The sequence below is a fragment of the Capsicum annuum genome, chromosome 3, assembly GCF_002878395.1.
Source record: "Capsicum annuum cultivar UCD-10X-F1 chromosome 3, UCD10Xv1.1, whole genome shotgun sequence".
NCBI lineage: Eukaryota > Viridiplantae > Streptophyta > Magnoliopsida > Solanales > Solanaceae > Capsicum > Capsicum annuum.
Window position 1 is genome coordinate 230,316,607 of NC_061113.1, and position 25,726 is coordinate 230,342,332.

A 25,726-nucleotide genomic window follows, 5' to 3' on the forward strand; every position below is an offset into this window, starting at 1 on the left:
CTACTAACTCTACATCTTCAATAAAATCAGAGAAATCAATCATTGCTAGATATCAAGAATCTGTCCAATCTAGCAGCTGACTCGTGTCTTTCCCCTCTCCTCTAAGTAAAAGTGTCACTTGCTAGCTGTGGGTCTACTAACTCTACATCTTCAATAAAATCAGAGAAATCAATCATTGCTTTATTGAACCTGGAGCAGTTCCTTTTTTCTGAGGGAAATCTGACAATATTAAAATCACCCCACCACCCATGGACCTGAGATAAAGACCTCTCACCGAAGCAAGTTCCCACCACACCTCTCTCTCTACTCTACTATGAGGAGCACAAACTCCAGACATATGCCAACTAAAATCCATAGATTTCCCCTTGAATTTGCGAGTAATACAATATGCACCTATTTCACATACTTCCCCCTTCCATACTCTATTTCAACCATCTATTAGCCCATAGTTCCCCTACCATGTCCCTTATGTCCCCTGTAACTTAGGGTGTGTTTGGTATGATGGAAAATATTTTCTGGAAAATGTTTTCCTATTTTCCCTTGTTTGATTGTAGTAAAATATTGGGAAAACATTTTCCAAGATAACCCATTTTCCTCTATTTGAGAGAAAATGGCTTCACTCATGGACCAAGGAAAGTCATTTTCTGGGTTATTTTCCATGGAAAATATTTTCCATCATACCAAACACACCCTTAGTTTCTTGAAAGCAAAAAAAAATCTGTCTTTCAATTGTGTGGCATACTTTTGATTATCAACCTCTTTCTCGCGTCATTGAGGCCCCTCACATTCAATGTTCATCTTCATGAGAAAACTTGGTATTCATCCCCCCTTACTTCTTGTGCCATAGCTAAAAAATCTTTGTTCCAAATTCCAAGTTCCTTTGTCAAATTATGTTTTCGTACTCTTCACATATATGATATTACAGTTTCAGCTTTATTCATGAAAAATGGTGAGCCTTTATATACTTATTAGGCATACCCTTTTTTATTATATGATTTTCATCATTTTTACATATTTCATGCATCCCTCACATGCTCAGTATGTTCTATAGTACTGACCACATACTTCTTGTGCTGCATCCTATTATGATGTAGGTTCTGCTACTCTCCCTCAGCTTCATGACTAGTTGCGATCACCAGTGCCTACTCCAGTTCAGTTAGTGAGTCCTCATGTTCCAAGGACTATGATTTCATGCTTTCCTTGTATTCAGACTTTGTTTAGTTCAATAGCTTATGACTCCGAGTCAGCTAGGTGTTTGTCCTAGTAACTCTTCAATATTTCTAGGGACTTGTCTAGACTTAGTAGTATTTCAGTTCATTTTCATGTTGTGATTGTTTTCAGTTACTGCTGACAGACATTAGACTTGCCATTTCTTATTTAATTATAAACAATCAACTTCCGTTCATGACTTTATGTTATTAGATTATGGTCTTAGTGTTGCGCTAGAAGCCATGGTTTAACTTTGGACTACTTGTAGTCCTAAGCACCGTGTTACGTCCAGGGGTAATCTCAGGGCATCACAGGAACACAGGAGAGATCACAAAAAAACAGATGGCCATATAGCTTCTAAGAATTTTGATACAAAGGAGTTAAATGGGAAAGATAACAAGGAGGATCAAATGAATATTGGAGATGACGAATTGGAAAGCAACACAAGGTTAGTTAGCGTCAAAGCTACTTACCAATGAATAATTAACTAGTAGGGAATATAAGGTCGGTTAACACTCACCGGGCCTTTGAAACAGTTGTCATGATGAATAGAGAAAAACACTTCCAACTTTACAACTCTGATGTAGCCTTTTCAACATGTGAGACACATAGACATGAACCGACAATGGTTGGGAATGGATTCAACATGGCATAATATAAATGGCAAAATTTGGGAGTTTGTATTAGATGAATTTCAAGTTGAAATAGTGATGGATGCAGACCAAGTATTGACACTACAGTTGATAGTTGACAGGTTACAGGAATATGCTAGTAATGACAGAGATACTAGAGTAGAACTTTGGGATGCTCTTTATTATCTGTCTACTCAAATACAAACTCCTTAGTTAGTAGGGGTAGATTTTAATGTGAATCTGGATGAAGATGAGAAGTTTAGTGGATTGCCTCTTATCTTTTGCCGAAACTGAAGAGTGCCTAAATGCATGTCAATTATTAGACATGGGATTCACTGGTAGCATGTACATTTGGTGGAATGGTGGATCGCATGAAGCTTGCATTTCTAAAAGACCGGATAGATGTTTGGGTAATCGGGTTGTGATGTATATGTTTCCTAGCCTGGAAGTCGAGAAATTAATTAACAAGGATCCAACCATGCACCTCTCTCAATAAATTACAAAGAGGATAGCAGGGTAATTAAGAAATAGCAGGAGACGTTCCTGGAGATAGTCAGACATTTACTTTGGATCCCTTTCTTTAATGAAAATAGTAAATTGAAGGTCAGTAAGGCATTGTCTAAATGGAGAAGGGCTAGATATATTGACGTATTCAAGCAGATTGCAACTCTAAAAGTAGTTAAGATCCATGGGCTGGAATTTGAACAAAATCCTACCAATGGAAACGAGGAGAGGTTACAATAAAGTACAAGCAGAAGTTATCAAATTCGACACCGTGGAGGAAAAGTTTTGGAAGCAAAAGGCTGGAATTCAGCGGTTTAAAGATGGTGATAGGAACACTAAGTTTTTTCATTCTCGTGTAACTAGTAAGAGAAAGAAACTACAACTTGAGAAGATTCAAGATCCTAATTGGACTGGCAGGATAAGGAGGACGCTCTCATACATGAGGCTTTAAGATTTTTACAAAGATCAATTTGCTGAGGATCACATAACAACAAACTTTGAGATGCTGAATCATTTATCTCAGTTAATTAAAGGAGAACAGAATAATTTGATTCATAAACTTTCAGACATAGAAGAAGTGAAAAGAGCTGTGTTTGGTCTAAATTTAGTAGATAGTGCAGGTGTCCCGAAAAGTGAAGTTTTCACTAGGAAGTTCTGCCAATATTGTTGGGACATAATTGCAACAGATGTGGTAACAATGATACAAATCTTTCTTCTGTGCACATGAATTACCTAAATATGTCACATTCAGTAATATGGTTCTATTGCCCAAGAAGAAGGAGATCATGACCTTTTCAGATCAGCTTGAGCAACTTAACAAGCAAGATTTTCTCCAAGACTATACATGAAAGACTGGTACGCTTACTGCCAACAATCATCTCCCAGAAGGCAGGTTTTGTTAAAGGAAGAGGCATAATTGAAAACATATTATTAATACAAGAAATTGTGCATGATACTGGGATAAAGGATCAGCCAGATAATGCTGTGTTGTGATAAAGCTGGACATGACAAAGCATATGATAGAGTTCATGGTTGTTCCTAACTAAAGTGCTAAGAAGAATGGGTTTTGGAGAACTGCTGATTGGCATGATATACCGAAGACCTCTAACAACTGGTATTTTACTCTAAAAACTGGTCAGCCATGGGGTTTCATTAAATCTACTTGGGGGAGTGAAACAAGGGAATCCACTTTTCCCAACATTACTCATCATAGCTGTTATGCATGTCAAGTGCCTTGAATGCCTTGCACGAGGATGAGAAGTTCATAGGATTAGGATTGCCAAAGTGGAGCCCATACATCAACCACTTAACATAGGCTGATGATGCTATAATTTTCAGTTCTACATATGAATTTTCCTTAAAAATCGTGATGGAAACATTAGCCACATATGAGAATGTTAGTGGACAGCTGATTAACAAAGAAAAAGTAAAATGCAGTGTATATGCATGAAATTACTGTTGGGTTCAAAATTGAAAAGGCGATCCACCTCAAATCAATAACCAGCCCCCTGCCACCTATAGGTAATTTGTGACAAGTGTCTTTTGAAGTAGATACCTGAATACCATGTATAGCTCGTAAATAATTCAGAAGACAAATAAAATAATACTAAAAAAACATATTATTAATAAAATTCGGTCAAACGACCTACATAAAAAACTAATATTGAAAAACATAAAATCTGTTGAGAGAAATCTCCCCCTAAACAAGACTCTATTATGACTACATTATGGATACTATTGTGTTATGGCATGAGAAGAGAGGTGTTCTATTTATAGAGGTCCAAAACCTTTCCTCCAAGAAAGAGGTTAGCCAAATATGAAAAAAAAATATATTTTCCTTTCAGTAAAAGTAAAAGTAATTATAGTATTACTTGTATTTTCCTTTCAAGAAAAGTAAAACTTAAACTTGATAAGAAAATCAGTGCAAAAACCCTAACAAATCTCCCCCTTTTGACTTGATTTTCTGACAAAATAATCTTGATCCTACTTCTTTACAAGATCGTCGTATATCACTGTTGCTTACCATGATTAAAAGTTGACATGGGTTAAAAATTGAAGCTCTATGCCTTGAAAAATAAAAGCATGGGTTGATATTATTGGAGCCCTGTGTTATAAATAAACAATAAACAGGGTTGAAAGTGGAGCCTTGTGCATTGAAAGTGAGCACGGGCTAAAAGTTGAGCTCATGCGTTAAAAGCATATATGCATGAGTTAAATGGAGCTCAAGCATAAAAGTTAGCAAGGGTTGAAAGTTGAAGCCCATAAACATGGGTTGAAAATTGATTTGGTTTTAAAGATGGATTGGCAGCAGGATTGTTGAGAATTTGTTTGAAACTTTTCTCCACGTGTAGCTAAATAAAGATCTTTATTATCATCAAATTGGTTGCAACTTTGATCTCAACATGTCCTCAATCTGAATCATCGGACCATTAAACCATAGGCTCTGATACCACTTGTTGGGTTCGAAATCGAGAAGGCGTCATACGGAAGCTTAAAGTTTGCAAATCAAGACGGTGATAATTCAGATGACAAATAAAACAATACTAAAAAGACATTATTAATATGATTCGGTCAAACGACCTACATATGAAAAACTAATATTGAAAAAAAGAAAACCTATTAGGAGAAATCTCCTCCTAAACAAGACTTTATAATGACTACATTGTGGATACTATTGTGTTATGACATAGAAGAAGAGGGTTCTATTTATAGAGGTCCAAAACCTTTTCTCCAAGAAAAAAAGTTAGCCAAATATGAAAAAAAATTATATTTTCCTTTCAGTAAAAGTAAAAGTAATTATGGTATTACTTTTATTTTCCTTTCAAGAAAAGTAAAACTTAAACTTGGTAAGAAAATCAGGGCAAAAACCCTAACAAATCTCCCCTTTTTGGCTTGATTTTCTAACAAAATAATCTTGATCCTCCTTTTTCACAAGATCTTCGCATATCACTGTTGCTTACCATGATTAAAAGTTGGCATGGGTAAAACATTGAAGCCCTATGCATTAAAAAAAAAAAGCATGGGTTGATATTATTGAAGCCCTGTGTTATAAGTAAATAGAATTGAAAGTGGAGCCTTGTGCATTAAAAGTGTGCTGTGAGCACAGGTTAAAAGTGGAGTTCATGCGTTAAAACCATATATGCATGAGATGAAAGGAGCCCAAGCATACAAGTTAGCAAGGGTTGAAAGTTGGAGCCTATAAACATGGGTTGAAAATTGATTTGGTTTTAAAGATAGATTGGCAGCAGGATTGTTGAAAATTTGTTTGGAATTTTTCTCCACATGTAGTTAAATAAAGATCTTTATTATCATCAAATTGGTTGCAACTTTGATCTCAATATATCCTCAATCTGAACCATCGGACCATTAAACCATAGGCTCTAATACCACTTGTTGGGTCCGAAATCAAGAGGGCGTCATGCGGTTGCAAATCAAGATGGTGAGAATTCAGATGACAAATAAAACAATACTAAAAAAGACATATTATTAATATGATTCGGTCAAACGACCTATATATGACAAACTAATATTGAAAAACATAAATCCTATTGAGAGAAATCTCCCCCTAAACAAGACTCTTTAGTGACTACATTGTGGATACTATTGTGTTATGACATGAGAAGAGGGGTGTTCTATTTATAGAGGTCCAAAACCTTTCCTCTAAGAAAGAGGTTAACAAATATAGAAAAGTATTATATTTTTCTTTCAGGAGTAAAAGTATGGTATTACTTTTATTTTCCTTTCGAGGAAAGTAAAACTTAAACTTGGTAAGAAAATCAGGGCAAAAACTCTAACAATTACAAAGGCGGAGGTGCTGACATTGGTGAACACAATTATAAGAATTCCAAGAACAGGATTCCTTTTTACATACTTAGGGATGTCAATCTACTATAGCAGGAGGAAGAATGCACATGAGATGCTCTTTTCTTGGGCGGTAAAATTGTTATATATTGGTAGGAGGATCACTCTCATTAAGCATGTCCTATAAAGCATGCCCGTCAACGTGTGACCCTCCTCCTTCATGGTCATAGCCAACCTCCATAGATGTTTGCTAAGTTTTTCTAGAGTAATTCAGTAGGAAATTCTAACCAAGACTACTTGGTCTGTGCTATGTCATCCTTGTGATGAAGGTGGAATGGGATTTAAAAGCCCACAGGATGTCTTAAAAGCTTTATTAGCTAAATTGTGGTGGAACCTTAGAATCAAGCAATCTTTGTGGAGAATGTTTCTAAGAAACAAATGCTTAAAGGAGTATGTTATGTTGGATGAATGGGAGGGGAACATATGTGTGGAAGAAGATGATACAGATGAGAGACCAAATAGAATAAGAAATTTGGTAGCAATAAAAACAAGGGCAATTTCATTTTTGACTGGGTAATTAGGAGCATTATGTCATGCTACTGGTACAAATCATGACTGATAGAACTATGTTGTAGGTACATGAAGAAGTGGCTAGGGGGATGAAATGCAACAAAACTGAGGGAGTTGATTCTTAATGATATAGTGTGGGTAGAAGTGAGAGGCAAATTTATAGTGGGTCTTGCATATCAGTTGATAAGGCAAAGAAAATAAACAAGCATAAAATATAATAAACTGTAAATTAAAGGGCCACCAATTAAGATTTCTTTCTGTGGAGATTTTGGAAATACAAATTTCCTTTAGAAGATGCTATTTTGTCGAGATCCTAAGGTTGACAACTTTACACATAGGTTCAAGTGAACTACCCCACGGAGCCCTAGATCCGCCCCTGTTCTATCCTCACCTGCCAGCTCTTACTTCGTAAAACTCACATTTCCACTAGATCCCTCCTTGTTGCGTAATCATGGTGTATATTGATATACAGTTGGATATCGTAAAAAACTCTAACTAGAACCTTAGATTCCCTGATAACTTAAATTAGCAGCCAAATTAAAGGAACATCGAAATTGACGAGAATTGTATTAGAGCACATGCATGACGGCTTTATCAATGATTAATTAAGTGTTTTTATGGTTTACATGTTTCATCTTGAAACTAGATTGACAGGATGAGTGTGTCCCAATTGAGTAGAAAAGTCCTTTAATTCACTAAAAAATCGAAGGGCAAAAGAGAGGGAAAGGGAGAACCTGAACCTTCTCGTTGGGTCGCCGGAGATACCAGGGAGAGTGAGCCTAGCGCAGTTGGGGGAGAGTGGAGAATAGTGCAAGTGAGTTCTGAAAGCAAAGTGAATATAGGGCTTGGGTGTGAAGGCGTGAAGGCACTTATATTTGGTACGTAAAACTAACTCACACTATACACGAGTACAATATTTTCAATTCCAATCCAATATTATTCCAGCCCACTAAAATTTGTACCGATATTAGACCAAACTGATTAGAAATTTTGTTAGTCATTCCGTGTAGAAAACTAGGAGGAGGAAGAACAAAAATGAGAAGGGAGAGAAACAAAATGGATCTGAATTTTCTACTAGTTTAGTCGTTCTAAATCTTCATTTTCACAAGTTGAGTTTTAATTACTAGTGGTATCTAGATGAAACTACATAGAATAAAAGAGCAGGGATATCAAAACAAAAACTAGTGCATTTAAGGACATTCGGCCCTTTTTTAAACATTAATGATTGACAAGCTATTACATTTTGTATTTTTTTTCCCCGAATTAGTAATATGTAACTTTATATTATTGTAACTATTTTCAAAGCGGCAAAAAGCAAATAATTAGTAATTGTTCCTACTGTCACATAAAAGCATATCTGGATGCAGCAACTTCACTTTTAATTCCTTTCCAAACAAAGATCAATAAATGATTCCTATGACTTCATAAAAGACAATGGAGTAACTCTGCCCATCAAAATGATGAGTCAGCCCGTCAAATTCCAAAATCCACATGGACTAGCCCAAATGAACTGGGTTGGCCATATTGACAACTCTAAACTAGAGTAAGTGTAGATTATTGTACAATAAGAAAATCAAATTTGAAAATATTGTACAAGTGTACAATGTGTATCAGATTTACACACCAGATATAAGTGCCAAAAAGCTTTCATTCCCAAATCCTATATTCTACTTTGCTAACAGAAGTCATGCTCAGTGTTCTCCGCTTCACCTGATGACGTCAGTCTCACTCTTCACTCTCCTAGAAATCGCCGGCGACCCAACGATAGACGGTGGCCAATTGAGAATGTCCATTGGCAATGACAAGGTACAGCATTTCCATTTTCCTCTCTTTTACCTTCGATTGTTTAGTGAACTAAAAGTCCTTTAATTCACTAAATTAATCTAGGGGTCGTTTGGTACTGGTTAGAGTTATGTGGGTATTAGTAATACATGTATTAGTTATGTAGGTATTAATAATACAGGATTTAGTTACCTAGAGTTTAGCTATGCCGGTATGAATAATGTAGGGTTTAGTTATGTAGAGTTTAGTTATGCCGGTATTAGTTATGTATATATTAATAATGTAGGGATTAGTTATGTAAAATTTAGTTATGCAGGTATTAGATATCCATGTATATTATTTATGCAAGGTTTAGTTACGTAGGATTCCCATATAATCAAAAGCAAAAATTCAAAATTATTTTAAAAGCAAACTAAAACTAATCCATGTATAAAAATAAAAAAAAGTTTTAAAGGTGAATAAAATCAGCGGTAGTTTGATTTCAACTTGGATAAAATCAGTAGTAGTTTGATTTCAACTTGACTAAAATCATTAGTGGTTAAATTTATTTTGAAACCTCTGAAAAGCTAATTTAGCTGAATAAATTGGCTAATTTAGTTTGTTAAATATTTAGCAAACTAAATTAGCTGATTTTATTCACAAAGTAGTAGCAAATTAAAATCAGCAGTGGTTAAACTTCTGCGGGATTTACACTTTTGTTTCATAATAACTTATGAGGGTTTGGACAAACACTCTGTTGGGAACTCTCCCCCCCCAAATGGGGCCCGACGCGGGGCGAATCCGGATATAGTCGGACTCCTAAAAAAGCGGATACCGGACACCGGGTGGTTTAAACCCAAAAAAAAAAAAACTTATGAGGGTCTGATTTTAGTTTGGTTTTATTAGGGAGTTTAAAATCAATCAACTCTAGCAGCAGATCCTCTAATAAACCAAACTAAACTCAAAAGATGAAAAATCTCGTAAAAAGATTTTTCAAGTGAATAATAGAGGTAAATGCGCAATTTTGTTATTTTAGTTCATGTATGACTAATCTCCCTCATAACTTATTCCACATTCTACCCAAATAAAATAATACATAAATTTCTCACAAGTCATGTGAGCATTAATTATATAGAATTACTAAAACCAAACACAATATAAAATAAATACATGAATAACTTTTATACAAAATTGGAGAATACCAACTAAACATTGTAGAAAATTAATACGTGACTAACTTTTATCCTATTTGCAAACCAAACAATGTATAAAATTAATACATGAATAACCAAGTTATTCATGTATTAACTTTGGTCTTATCCAATAACCAAACAGCTCATTAATTAATCACCGATAAAGCTGTCATGCATGTGCTTTGATACAATTCTTCGTCAATTTCGACGCTCCTTTAATTTGGTTGCAAGTTTAATTAAGGTATCAGGGAATCTAGGGTACTAGTTGCAGAGATCAGTGAAAATGAGAATTTTACAGAGGCTACTATTTAGTCCTTGCCTTGTTTTATTTGATTTTGTTAATCCATTTTACACAATAATTATGTTCCTTTGACAGCTACCCATCAGTTGTAAGGCACTAGTTTTGCATGAGCCATCTCTCAGTCAAGAAGGTCAGATTAGTTCTAAGGCACCAGTTTTGCATGAGCCATCTCTCGATCAAGGAGGACAGATTAATTCCACTGATTTTGTTGGCAATCGTGACACACTACAAAGTGGAACTGTTGGGGCAATTATCTGCAATTCCAAGGTAGTTATATATCTGCATATTTCATTTTATTTATCATCCATGGATGCAATACGCACAATAGTCTTAATAATAGGTATAGAGATATCTACATACAATCATTTTTTGAGATGATAATCCACATGATATTATATTGTGACGTTGATGGGGTCAATATTCATGACTATATAATTTTTTTTTGACAATGTAACAGTATTTCATTCAACTATAAAATTTAATTACTACAAAAACTTGAGGATGCACTACAGGAGATTGGGCTAAAAATTAAACATCATCAAGATAATATCAAATTCTTAAAGGCTCTGAAGAACAGGTTGGATGAGTCAATTTGGGATATACAAGGTAATGTTTCCTTCTTTTTAAATTAATAAGGTGTTCTGTAAAATGCATGTGCAAAATTTTCCAAGGCTACTATAGTTATTTTGTTCTATCAGTATCCCAGAATATAACGTTAGGAAACAATCAAACATGGTAAGCGTTTCATATCAAGGGATGTCTTTTACATTTCAAGTAACTATGGATTTCGTGATTACCTGTAGCAAAATATCAGCCATCAGCTAGTTTGAGTGAGTTGACAGAGGCCAAATATATCGTTTATGGGTTTATTGCCAATTTAAAATATAAGAGAAATAGAACTCCTAGAAGTATGGGAATAGGCAAGAATGAGCTTAAAAACTTGGAATCAGAACTAAATGAAGAAGTTGAGGGCACCAGAGGTAGGGGAAGCCTCTCCTCTTAACTTATCAATGAATGTCAAGATCATCTCATGGACGTGAGAGGACTTAATATGATTTCCAAAAGAAATATTATTAAGAGCTTAATTCTTAAATAGAGAGCGGATGTTTACTGTTTCCAGGAAACTAAACTAGAAAAGATAACAGATATTTTTGCAAAACAATTATGGGGATCCAGGTGGATGAGATGTGATTTCTGAAGGGACCAATGAGGGTATCATCATGCTATGGGACAGCAGAGGATGGAATGGAGAATTAATTGCTAAAGGCTCCTACTCAATCGCATATAGTTTTATCTTACTCCAACATTCTTTTAGTTGTCGAGGAGTTTGACAGGTGTTTATGCTACACACACCAGACTTGGCAGACAAGAATGTTGGGAAGAAGTTTCAGCTTCTAGAGGATTATAGGTTGGACGATGGGTTATCAGTGGTGATTTCAACATCAACATGGATTATGATTGAAATAAGCGACAGTACAAAAGGTACTCCCTAAATGCAGGACTTTCCTGAATGTATAGCAGATACAGTATTGTTTGTTCAACCTTTGTCTGCTGGTACCTTCACCTTAAAGGCTCCCTCATTCAACTCATCAAACCTAACATGTCTGTTTAACTGTTAATTAAGACCCCCACCACCACCACCACCACCATATCAAGAAAAGTTTGTAATTAATATTAATTAGTACTCCTAAGAACAAAGAAATAAATTGTTGGGTCAAAGAAGTTGTCGTCTATATCTGCTAGCGGTTATGATTGTGTTTATGAAATGTTATTTGATCATGATTAGTGATCTCTATTTTATTTTTATTTTTTTGATCAAGTATCATGATTAGTGATCTCTCAATTATTAGCTAGTCGATAGAATAACCTTAAATGCAGATTAATTTAATAGCTACAACATTTGTGTTGTGAAGATGTATGCCCTAGTTCAAATTAAAGAATGTATTCTCATTTGTTTCTCAATTAAATGAAGTTAGCATTATTACTTTTAGTTAGTTTTTTTCCTTCCGTGGAGGATTAATAGCATCAGTGGACACTAAACAATCCTTCAATCATCCAAGTGCTGCAAGACTCGACAGATTCCTCTACTCCATAGGTTGGGAGGAATATTTTAGACACCTCAGTCAAAAAACACTTCCCACAGTACAATCTGAAGTTAGTTTTTTTTCCTTCCGTGGAGGATTAATAGCATCAGCGTCCACTGGACAATCCTTCAATTACCCAAGTGCAGCAAGACTCGATGAACTCCTCTACTCCATAGGTTTGGCGGAATACTTTAGACACCCTCAGTCAATTACCCCAGGGTACAATCTGATCATACACCCATTCAACCTGTATGTGGCAATTGGTAACAAAAGAAGTCTTACTTCAAGTTTGAACATTGGTGGCTTGGAGTGGAAGGCCTCACCGATCTAATCCAACTATGGTGCGCAGTTTTGGAGGTCTATGGTTATCCAGAATACACATTAAGCACCAAACTGAAACTTCTAAAAGGGAAACTCCAAAAATGGAGCAAGACTTTTGGTGAACTGACCAACAAAAAGAATAGTCTTCTTAATGAATTGGCTGAACTAGACCAAGAACAAGACAACGGGGACATAGACGAAGATGAGATGATGATTAGAGCAACCGTGCTAGTTGAAATAGAAGATCTAGCAAAGAATGAAGAAGCTAGTTCGGAACAAAAATCCAAAATTGTGTGATTACAATAGGGAGACAAAACACCAGTTTTTTCAGAGGATGGCAACAGCTCACAAAAGATACAACACCATTACCTTGATTGTCAACGCTGAGGAGGTGCTTGATCATCAGAATATCAAAAATTCTGACAAATGAACTTCCACTGTTTCTGACAAGCACAATGAAATCCTATTATCTAGCAACTTCTTTGTAAGGATATGGCACCTGGGGCCTAACGCAAGGCCAAAATTTAGCTACTTATAAAACCTTGTCAAAATTTGCCTACTTATTTATTATCTATCTACTTATCATAGAACCTTCCTTATCATATCTTTCCAACGCTCTAAGTCCATCATGCGTCTTGCAAACAACTGTTAACATGGTTCTTAGCCCACGATAATGTGAGAAAACCCTGGATTTCAGAGATTAAGATACAAATAAGTCATAAAACAGTGAACTTGCATTTTTTGACAAGTACATTGAACTTCTATTATTTCTTTGTAAAGATATGGCACCTGGAGCCTAACACAACGCCAAAATCTAGCTTATTTGGGGAGGATTGCCCAAGTCCATCTATGCAAACTGTTAGAATATGAGTAGAAATATGAATAGTATATACAAAATCCTACTTGGAAAAGGATTGTACTATAGTGTCTATAAATAGGGTCTCGATGTAATTATGTAAACACACAATTCAATAATATTTTCTTTGTTAAATCTCACATGAATCACAAGGCCTTTACCATCTTACCTATTCAAATTCCTTCACAGCATGCTTCGTTACAGACCCCCCGACCTAATTCACAAACGTTTGGAACATCCGAGTTTATCCAAGCTACAAAAGAGGGTGCCTAGTTTGTCTAGTTTATCCACATTAGATTGTGAGTCATGTCAACTCGAGAAACACACCCGTGCTACTTTCCCACGTAGTCTTGATAGTCGTTCAGAGTCTATTTTCTCATTAGTATATTCTGATGTTTGGGGTCCTAGTAGAATCAGTTCACCCTTAGGTTTTCGTTATTTTGTTAGTTTCATTGATGATTTTTCAAGATGTACTTAGGTTTTCTTAATGAAAGATCATTCTGAGATATTTTCTAAATTCAAAAGTTCTAAATTCAAAAGTTTTTGTGCTGAGATACAAACTCAATTTGGTGTTTCTATTCGTACTTTTTGTAGTGATAATGCCTTAGAATACTTATCCTCTCAGTTTCAGGATTTTATGAATCATTAAGGAATTGTTCACTAGACATCTTGTCCGTATACCCCTCAGCAGAATAGTATGGCATGGCAGAAAGGAAAAATAGGCTTCTTCTTGAGACTGCTCACACTCTTCTCATTGAATCTCATGTTCCGCTGCAATTTTGGGGCGATGCAGTTCTCACATCTTGTTATCTAATTAATAAAATGCCATCATCTTCCATTCAGAATAAGGTTTCCCATTCTATATTATTTCCACAGTCACATCTCTACTCTATCCCCCCTCCTGTCTTTGGGAGCATATGCTTTGTTCATAACTTAGCCCCTAGAAAAGATAAATTAGCCCCTCATGCTCTCAAGTATCTTCCTTGGTTACTCTCGAGTTCAAAAAAGGTATCGTTGTTATTCACCGGATCTTCGTCACTACTTTATGTCCACCGATGTCACTTTTTTTAATCTCGACCTTACAATATATCTTCTGATCATCCTGATATCTCTGAGATTTTACCCGTATCTCCAGTTTTACCCACACCATCCTTGGTCTTACCCATATCTCCAGACATACCCGAACCAACCTTTAAGGAATCAACAGTTACTTCTACGTCTCCTGCGACAGTGCCACCACTTCTGACTTATCATCGTCGTCCGCGTCCACCAGTAGTCCCACATGATTCATGTCATGCGTCGGACGCTGCTTCTACTGCGACCTTGCCTTCTCCTAGCCAATCAGTTGCACTTCAAAAAGGTATGTGTTCCACTCGTAATGCTAACCCACACTATACTTTCTTGAGTTATCATCGTGTATCATCACCCCATTATGCTTTTGTATCATGCTATAGGTGAAGCACTTTCTCATTCAAGATGAAAGCAGGCTATGATAGATGAGATGTCTGCTTCACATGCGAGTGGTACTTAGGAGCTTGTTTCCCTTCCTGCAGGTAAATCTATTGTTGGTTGTCGTTGGGTTTATGCCGTCAAAGTTGGTCTAGATGGTCAGGTTGATCGGCTTAAGGCTCGCCTTGTTGCCAAAGGATACACGCAAATATTTGGGCTTGATTATAGTGACACTTTTTCTCTTTTTGGTCAACATCAACTACACAATTTAACATATGAATCTTTTAAACTTAAAAATTATTAAAAAAAAAAGGGCAAAGTATAAACTTCAAAATGATCAAATGATATTAATTTAGAACTAATATAACAAAAGTAGATCGTCCTTTCATACTAGACATCGACGTGTTTTCATATTCTGAAAACAGTCAATAATTACATCATTGCTTATATTTATAAATATATCCTTCTCAATATAACAAACTAAACAATCACTTAAAAATGCATCACCAATACTTACTAGTGAAGTTAACGTTGCAGTGGCTAAAATAGCATATGTCCGTCTTTTCCTATCCATTGTTGTCGTTCGTCATTGTCCTCTTTATCAGTTGGATATTAAGAATGCTTTTCTGCATGGTGATCTTGAGGAAGAAGTCTATATGGAGCAACCACTTGGTTTTGTTGCTCAGGGGGAGTCTAGTAGCCTTGTATGTCAATTGCGCAGGTCACTCTATGGTCTGAAACAGTCTCCTCGAGCTTGGTTTGGAAAATTCAGCACAGTAATTCAGCAGTTTGGCATGGTTCGTAGTGGAGCTGATCACTAAGTGTTTTATCGATATTCTCAACCAAATTTGTGTATTTATCTGGTGGTTTATGTTGATGATATAGTTATCACTGACAATGATGAAGATGGTATCTCTAAATTGAAGCAACATCTCTTTCAGCATTTTCAAACCAAAGACCTCGGCAGACTGAAATATTTTCTAGGTATTGAGGTTGCTCAGTCCAGATCAGGTATTGTTATTTCTCAACGCAAGTATGCCTTAGACATTCTTGAGGAGACAGGAATGATGGGATGTAGACCCATTGACACTCCTATGGATCCAAATGCCAAACTTCTACTAGGACAGGGGGAGCCACTCAGTGATCCTGAAAGGTATAGGCGGTTGGTTGGAAAGTTGCATTATCTCACCGTGACTAGACCTGACATATCCTTTCCTGTGAGTGTTGTAAGTCAGTTTATGACTTCCCCTGTGAAAGTCATTAGAATGAAGTTGTTCGTATTCTGCGATATATAAAGTCAGCTCCAGGTAAAGGACTACTCTTTGAGGATCGAGGTCACAAGCATAGCATTGGATACACAGATATTGATTAGGCAGGATCGCCCTCAAATAGAGGTTCTACCTTCGGATATTGTGTTTTAGTAGGAGGTAATTTAGGTGTCCTGGAAGAGTAAGAAACAGAGTGTCGTTGCTCGATCTAGTGCAGAAGCAGAATATTGAGCAATGGCTGTAGCAACTTGTGAGCTAGGTTGGATCAAACAGTTGCTGAGAGAATTAAAATTTGGAGAAACCGATAAGATGGAACTTGTGTGTGATAATCAAGCAGCCCTTCATATCGCATCAAATCCAGTGTTTCATGAGAGGACTAAACACATAGAGATTAACTGTCACTTTGTCAAAGAAAAGATACTCTCAGGAGATATTGTTACAAAATTTGTGAAGTCAAGTGATCAACTCGCAGATATCTTCACCGAGTTCCTCACCGGTCCTCGTATTAATTACATTTGTAACAAGCTAGATACATATGATTTGTATGCACCAGCTTGAGGGAGTGTTAAAATATGAGTAGAAATAGGAATAGTATATACAAAATCCTACTTGGAAAAAGAATGTACTATAGTGTCTATAAATAGGGTCTCGATGTAATTATGTAAACACAACACAACACAACAACAACAACACAGTATATTCCCACAAAGTGGGGTCTGGGGAGGGTAGAGTGTACGCAGTCCATACCACTACCCCTAAAGAGATAGAGAGGTTGTTTCCGATAGACCCCCGGCTCAAGATACAAGGCAGTATACAAAAGCATCAAAAGCATAGAACCTCATAAAATAACATAGGTACAACATCCACAAAACATTGTACATTGCCAAACAAAGGACTCCAGCGTCCACCAACTACGACTCATCCACACCCTTAGCCCTCTATCCTAATATTTTTCCTCCATATCTTCCTATCCAGGGTCATGTCCTCAGTCAACTGTAACTGCTACATGTCACGTTTAATCACTTCTCTTCAGTATTTCTTCGGTCTACCTCTACCCCGCTTGAAACCTTCCAAGGCCAACCTCTCACACCTACGAACTGGGGCATCCATACCCCTCCTCATCACATGACCAAACATCTCAACCTCACTTTCCGCATTTTATCCTCCACAGATACCACTCCCACCTTCTCCCGAATAATTTCATTCCTAACCCTGTCAGCCCTTGTGAAACCACACATCCAACGCAACATCCTCATTTCCGCCACTTTCAACTTCTGAATGAGAATTCTTAACCGGCCAACACTCCGCTCCATACAGCATAGCAGGCTGAATTACAATTCTATAGAATTTGCCTTTTAGCTTGGGGGCACCCTCATATCGCATAAAATTCCTGAAGCGAGCCTTCATTTCATCCAACCAACCCTAATACGGTGAGAGACATCCTCATCTATCTCTTCATTCCCCTGAATCATAGACCCGAGATACTTAAAACTACCCCTCGTGCAGATCGCCTGAGAATCCAACTTCACTACCACCTCCTCCTCGCGCCTTGAGTCACTAAACTTGCATTCCAAGTACTCCGTCTTGCTCCTGCTCAACTGGAAACCTTTAGACTCCAGGGTTTGTCTCCAAACCTCCAGCTTATCATTAATCCCTTGTCGCGACTTATCAATCAAAACTATATCATCCGCGAAAAGCATACACCAAGGCACCTCGCCTTGTATATTCCGCGTCAACACATCCATCGCCAAAGCGAATAAAAACGAACTAAGAGTTGATCCCTGGTGCAACCCTATCAAGACCGGGAAACGCTCAGAATCTCCTCCCACTGTCCTTACCCGAGTCTTCGCCCCTCATACATGTCCTTAATCGCTCTGATGTACGCCACCGGGACCCCTCTCGCCTCCAAGCATCTCCAAAGAACCTCCCTAGGGACCTTGTCATACACTTTTTCCAAGTCAATAAACACCATGTGAAGATCCCTCTTCCTCTCTCTATACTGCTCTACCAGTCTCCGCACAAGGTGAATTGCCTCAATCGTGGAGTGACCAGGCATAAAATCAAATTGATTCTCCGAAATAGGCACAATCTTCCTCAACCTTCGTTCCACCACCCTCTCCCAAATCTTCATCGTATGACTCAACAACTTAATACCCCGGTAGTTGCTACAACTCTGAATGTCACCTTTGTTCTTATATAAGGGAATCATCTTGCTCCATCTCCACGCCTCAGGCATTTTTGCTGACTTGAAAATATTGTTAAACAAGTTGGTCAGCCACCTCAAACCTGCCCCGCCAAAGAACTTCCAAAAATCCACCGGAATCTCATCGGGCCCCGACGCCCTGCCCCTTCACATCTTATGAATAGCCTCACTGACCTCCTCTACCTTAAAATGCAGACAAAAGCCAAAGTCGCGACACTCCCCGGAAAGCTCCAACTCCCCTAACACAACACCTCTGTCCCCCTCATCATTCAAGAGCCTAATTATGTAAACACACAATTCAATAATATTTTTCTTCGTTAAATCTCACACAAACCACCCACATCTGTTGCCCAACTAATGTAGGATTGTGCAAATCCATATATGCAGACCACTCATCTGTTGCCCAACTAATGTAGGACCGTAACCAACTCTAACACCCCCTTGATGCCCAAGGTCAGTTGGTGTTGGGATCGGGAGCCTAAAGAGGGACGGACCTAGCACTGACACCATGTAAAGATATGGCACTTGGACCTAACTCAACTCCAAAATCTAACTCATGAGCACAAGTCCTTATAAGAATGCCACCAATCCACTCCCCAACCAAATACACACAAATTGAAGACACTCATTCTACCCACACAATCAACACCCCAACTCATATGTGGGACTCTGCCCCACTAAAACACCCCCTTCACACCCAAACCTAACTAGATCGTGGACCAGGCGCCCTAACAAGAATGGACCTAGCTCTGATATCATGCAAATATATGGCAACTGGACCTAACTAAACCTCAAAAGCTAGTTCGCGTGGGAGGATTGCAAGTCCTTATATGAAAACCACCAGTCCATTACCAAACCAGTGTGGAGTTCTATCCCACTCTTAACATTCTTTCAACACCATGCTTCTGTCATCTTCTATCCTCAAAATGCAGAGAGTTGTTCAGATTCAAGCTCTCCCATGTCATCACAAGAACTAACTTTAAGCAAAGAGTTGTTCAGATTCAAGCTCTCCCATGTCATCACAAGAACTAACTTTAAGCAAAGAGATGTTGATTTTCATACAAAATAGTTTCTGCATGCTAAGGGCTTGTTGGCAACTAGAACCTTTTATTTTCCCTTTTCCCTTAAGTTCTTACCATTATCAAAAAAATGATTCTTTTTTTCCACTTCTCCCCTAAAAAAGGAACATAATGACGTTTTGGCATTCGCTTTGACCCTACATATATTTGAAATGAAACTTGTGTAGTAAGCACAAATACATCTTCATTTACCAAAAGAAAAAGATAAGGAAATTGAATCATTTTATAACAAAGAAGTAAGAGTAAAGATGGACTAAGTCATGAGATGCTCCCACGTTGATATGTTCCAGGCCAAATACATCGTCAGACCCCTTAACTTGGCACAATCTTTCGCTTTGGCACCTCAAGTGGACGTTATTCACTTTAGCACCTCAACTAGTGTACGGGTGTCATTTTGGCACCCTTTGCAGAGTTGGCATGGTGCGTGTGTTTCACTTACCCGAAGACGCGTGGATATGCCCTTTTTCGGCTGATGTGGTGTCCAAGTTGGCCCACAAACAGTATATTAACTTATCTCCATTAATTTATACCTTTTTCCTCATTTTTATCCACCATTTTTATCAGTCTTAAGCTTATTTAATGGTGAAAACTATGGACACAAGGGTTATATGAGAAACATTTAACAGTACGAATTAACCAATTAAAATCAACATATAACAAATATAGGCCATATGTTCCATGATCTTAAATCATGCACGACTTGAAAGGTATTTCAAGCTATAAAATAAAAGGCCAAAAATAAGACGGCGCAAGAGACTAGATTTTTTTTATAGGTTTGTAAGGTAATGCAAGAAACTAGAGAATTTAATAAGAACTCAAAACCACTCAAACCTCAGGTATCACGAACAATTCCTTCAGATTTTCTGATCAAATCTAAAGAAAGCTCATATAATCACGTACACATATGACGTGCAAAACATTCCTTTATAGGAGATAGGTCAGATTTGACTAGTGCTTTCTGGTGATCTAAAAGGCCCCTTTGACCCTTTTCACCGTTGGCTAAGGAGGAGGAAGAAAATGAAAAATAAGAAATAAAAGAAAAGAAAAGAGAGTAAGAGAGAGGAGAGGAACAGGAATAGCCAACAAAGGGTGGTAGAAGAGACGTCAATCTAGACCTTGAAACAGTCCTCTTTCACCATCTCCTACTCCTAAATCCAAACAAAAACTTGAATCCTCTTTTTATAGTTGGCAGAAGTAAATAGGTGTATCTTATTTAACTTTACCAAATCAACTTTAGGTAGTTTTCTGAACGAGGGGTAATTCCCAGGTCAACTGTACAAAGTAAAGTTTTCAAAAGTATTACAAGTTACAACAACAACTTACCTAGCGAGAGGATGAAAAGTATAATAAAAATGTAAATAATGACAAGAATAATATCATCATCAATATTTACGATTACTATTGTCTTATTATTATACAAACACATCTAATTTAAATCAGAAAAAACTTAATGCAAACGCATCTAAAAATTCTCGAGAGTGGATACAAACGACCTAATGAAGAGACAACGAAAAAACGTTAATCACCCAGTATCAATTTACATATCCGACAATCCATTTTCGTATGTTGCAATTCACAAGACTCTTTCCCCTGGAAGGTAAAGTTCAATCTCAAAAGAATTTAATCTAACATAGATAATACAGAAAAGGGTCAAAAATACCCCTAAACTATCTGAAATGGATCAAAAATACCCCTTGCTAGTTTTTTGGCTTAAAAATACCCCTCGTTAGTTTTTTGGCTCAAAAATACCCCTCCGTTAAATATTTGGCTCAAAAAGGCCCCTCCCTCTAACAGAATTCCACCAAACATGCTACCTAGGTAAAAAAAAAGCCACGTAGCCATGCCACATCACCATCCACATATAAAATTCCATCTCACAACCCAATTTATAGTCCGACCCGATCCATAATTCCATCTCATGGTGTTGTGATCCAATACCAAAACCATCCTCCAAAACTCCCTTCTCCTTGTCATCGCTTTTCCCCTTAAATACTAGTGGGTTTCTGGAATTTCACTCCATAAATCCATTTCCAGCTCAAGAGTCCATGCCAAGTTTGACAAATTCCAAAGCCAAGAAAGTCTTGAACAAGAACTCACTCAACAACAATTGCAAACAAGAAGAAGATGACAGATGACAGATGGTTTTGAAGCTCTTTTTTGTTTTTTCAATCTTTTGTGGTAATATTTAATTAATTTTGGTTAAAAAAATATATTTTGTTTGATTCGTCTAGTGCTGTCTATGTGAAGATTTTCTGGCTTTGTCTTAAAGAATTTGTAGTACTTAAGTGGATTTTATGTGGATTAGTTTCATATGGCTATTCTTCCTTTTACTTTTTCATCCTTTCAGCTGCCTACCTTCTGATTTGGAGGGTGTCGTTCAGTCCGGCCAAGCTGCTGCCTCTTTTGTGTCTTCAGCAGGAATGAGAGACATCGTATGTGTTACCAAGAGTAAATTCTATAATAATGCAATTTAATTGGTTGTCACTAACAATGGGATGATGAAATATAGCAAATGTGTGTTGTCTCTTCTTAATCTGAGTCTCTTAATGAATTATGTTGCGCCATTATGGGTCGGTTAGGATTATAAATCAGGTTGTGGAATTGAAGATGAAATTTTACATGTGGATGGTGATGTGGCATGGCCACGTGGCTTTTTTTTACCTAGGTGGCATGTTTGGTGGAATTCTGTTAGAGGTAAGGGTATTTTTTAGCCAAATATTTAATGGAGGGGTATTTTTGAGCTAAAAAATTAATGAGGGGTATTTTTGATCCATTTCAAATAGTTCAAGGGTATTTTTGACCCTTTCCCATATATGATATATATTATCTTAGTCTTACAAATATGCACTTATCACTCTAAGTATACAACAACAACAACATACCCAGTGTAATCCCACAAGCGGAGTCTTGGAGGGTAGAGTGCACACAGACCTTACCCCAACCTTATAGAGATAGAGGTTGTTTCTGATAGACCCCCGGCTTACATCAAGCATTTCAAAGCAGATTGACAAAGAGACTATAGGAATAAAGCCAGTAACAGCAACAAAATAAAGCGAAATGGAAAGCAGTACACAAAATACAAGAAAGAGCAGTAATGACAACTCAATAATGCGATAAACAAAGCACAAAAAAGAAAAAACAAGTGTTAACCGTAATCGAAGAACACGACACTATGAAAATAGTGCTAATAAGAAAGTAAGTATAAGTACGACCCCCAAGCCGATCCTGTAAGAAAGTAAGAGGGCATTCAAATACCATCTAACCTTCTACCCTAATGTGTGACCTCCAAATCCTAATTACTCTAAGTATACCTGTAACAAATTCAAAGACCAGACAGAACGAGTTATTTGTCTTAAGTCTTCACCTTCACGCAGCCACATCTTGTCATCTTGATTGGGACAGAGTGAACAACTGCTAAAATTTCTTGAGCATAGCTGTAGAGAACTAGCATAGAGAGTAGACTCAGAGAACAGCTTATTATATTTTTTTTCCTGTAAAAAATGTCAGCGATTCTGGATGCTAAGTGAATTAACCTGCTGAGATTGTCCCTGCCAACCTTCCCAGGCAAAGCAACAATTCCCATCACATCCTTCATAAACGGAATATGAGTAATCTGAGTTCCATGACGAGCTTTAACTGGCTGCAGATTTATCATATCTTAAGATTTGTTGAATGGTCTCCTCCTCATTCCGCCCATTGGCAGATTCCATTTTTTCATAACCACTTCCACTTGCTGAATGAATCTTGCCAAGAGAAACTACAATATCCCACAAGCACAAGGAATTAAAATTGAGAAACAGGTAAAAGGCATATGCAAAAGGGAAAAGAAAAAAAGTTGAAGTGAATGCTAAAGTCTGCACGGAGTGTTTTTAAATAGGAAATACACATCACTAAACCAATAACAGTTGATGGCTGATATTTGCGCTACAGGTAATCAAGAAATCAATATTTACTTGAAATGTGGATGGTGTCTCTTGATATGAAAATCTTACAATGTTTAATTGTTTCCTTCCCGTTTAGACAGAGTAAAAGCATTATATTATAGGATACTGAAAGAACAAAATAACTTCAGTAACCTTTCAAGATTTTGCACATACATTTTACAGCACACCTAATTAACTTAAAAAATGAAAAAATACCTTGCATATCCAAAATTGAATAATCCAACCCGTTCTTCTGAGCCTTTAAGAATTTGATAGTATCTTCATGGTGTTTAATTTTTAGAGCAACACCTTGTATTCCTTTTATCAATTCCCTCATAATTTGAGGCGTCTTAAACTCCACTAGGAACATGCAAACAACAAGGACTACTTTGCAAGCAAAAAAGGCAACTTGGCAGTTGGGGCGGGGGACTGGGACCACGGGAATTACCATATCCAAAGAAAAAGTTTTCTGGGCATCATTATGCATGCGATCATACATTAGTTGCAGTATATACAAGTTCTGTTTCGGTACTTAAATCATGATCAAACTAAACTAATGGAGTTCCATATCAGCATTCAAACTCGCAAGTTTGAATTTTTATTAGTCTCCCCAATTTGAGATATCTTAGACTTCTTTAGGAACACGCAGGTAGAAAATTCCGCAATAAAATAATCAAAACTCAGAAAATCACCAAAATCTTCGAAGGAGAAAAGCTGGAATAAGCACCTGATAGTTCAGGTTGGAAAATGGTATACACCTATAGTTCAGATATGGAACTCAAAAAGACAAGATAATTTAATGTGTTTTTCACTCTCTCACAATACACAGTTGGTAATACACACAAAATTTGCGAGTAAAAAGAAGTAAAATTAGAAAAATCAGTACCGGAATATACTTAAATTTTCTGTTTCCGCGACGTCCTTTTTACCGTAACTTTCAGTAGTATCATTATTACTCTGGGTAGTATCATTATTTCAGTAGTATCATTATTACTTGAAAAGCAATAATTACTACAAATGTCTAACCATAAACTAGCAGCCAAGTTTAAGGAGAATCGAAATTGACAAAGAATTGTATTAGAGAACATGCATGACAACTTTATCGGCAATTAATTAAGAGTTATTATGATTAAATTAGTGAATTAAAGGACTTTTAATTCACTAAAAGAGAAGGTAGGGGAGAGGGAAATGGAGAAGTTGTACCTCGTCATTACCAATTGACATTCTCCGTTGGCCGCCGTCCATCGTTAGGTTGCCGGAGATTCCAAGGACAGTGAGACTGGCACTTCATATTTGTTGGTAAAATCTGTACTCATACTCTATAACAAGTGTATTATATTTTTAAATTTGAGTCTCGTCTAATATACTTAAAATTGTCAAATATATTAAAAATAGATTATTTAATAATATTTGTATTCATTTTATTCAAAAGTGATATAGTAAAATTATTCTTATTATTAGTATTTCTTAATAAATAAATATTATAAAACGAAGAGAGTAATTTTAAAAATTTACACCAACATCATTAATTAAAGCTCTTATGATACATACAATGATAAAAGATAGAGATTAATTTTAGAATGAGCTTATCTCATATTTAATTGGAATAAAATATATGAAATAACTCATTTCTGAATTAATTATCCCAAATTATCATGTTATTGTTATGCCACTTTGAGGATGGATAAATAATATTGAAATACTTGTTTCTACCAAACGACCCCTTAGAGTTGGATTTTGGATTTTGACGGGCTGATCCATCATTTTTATGGGCCTTAAAATAGCAAGCACAATCCGCCATTACGTGGATTATATATATATATATATATATATATAATTTAAAGATGTTATCATAAATATGTTCAAGAAAATATTATATGGTGTTACTAATTGCTAACTAAGTCTCAAATTCACAAACAAAATATCATTTAAAAATATTTGTTGAGTTTGTCTTCAAATAAAAATCTGATAGTATGATTTCAATATGAAATTATTGTCAATATATATAAATATCTTGGGTACAATAGTATAGAAAATTATGTTATTGGACATAAAGCTTCTACAAAATTGAGTAACTTTAACATCAAACCACTCAAATCACATAGAGATATTAATAATCAAACTAAGCTACAACTAAATAAATAAAAATATTAACTTAGTTTTATTCTAATATCTCATAATAAAACACAATAACGTGATTTTCACCTTTACCTCAACTGAAATCTATGCTCACAAATTTTAGATGTGCACATTTTCACGTGATAGGGTATGGGATGCATTGCCTATTTTCACACGATACAAGATGTGACACGATGACAATCGAACCCAAATTAGACACGGCAGAGGTCATGGCGTGACCAAAAAGGACCGATGAGAAAACAATCTCCAAGTAATGGACGTGGTGGAGAATGTGACATCCATTGGGATAAAGTTCAACGCAACGCCCATCATGCTTGGAGGAGCATACAACACATCAAAGTACAAGCTCGGGCAGTTTTTTTGAATATGATCCAGTTCGAGGATTTTAAATACTACTCCCTCCGTCTTATTTTATGTGCCACCATTTGACCGG

At 36.6% G+C, this 25,726-nt stretch overlaps 1 protein-coding gene across 12 annotated transcripts in view; it reads right to left on the reverse strand.

Annotated features, from left to right (window-relative positions):
• LOC107863113 (protein DEFECTIVE IN MERISTEM SILENCING 3) overlaps positions 1 to 24,485 on the reverse strand; it is a 65,655-nt gene extending 41,170 nt beyond the window's left edge. For 10 of the 12 annotated variants that reach the window (XM_047409446.1, XM_047409441.1, XM_047409440.1 and 7 more), the window contains exons 1-3: positions 24,358 to 24,485; positions 22,765 to 22,988; positions 22,596 to 22,675 (exon numbers count right to left, since the gene is read on the reverse strand). In XM_047409446.1, coding sequence (XP_047265402.1) covers positions 22,596 to 22,675; positions 22,765 to 22,886 — 202 coding nt within the window. In that variant the 5' untranslated portion in view covers positions 22,887 to 22,988; positions 24,358 to 24,485. Of the gene's footprint in view, positions 1 to 22,542; positions 22,676 to 22,764; positions 22,989 to 24,357 lie in introns of those variants that run through there. The other 2 variants (XM_047409447.1, XM_047409448.1) reach the window with 2 other exon arrangements.
• Positions 24,486 to 25,726: the final 1,241 nt, after the last annotated feature.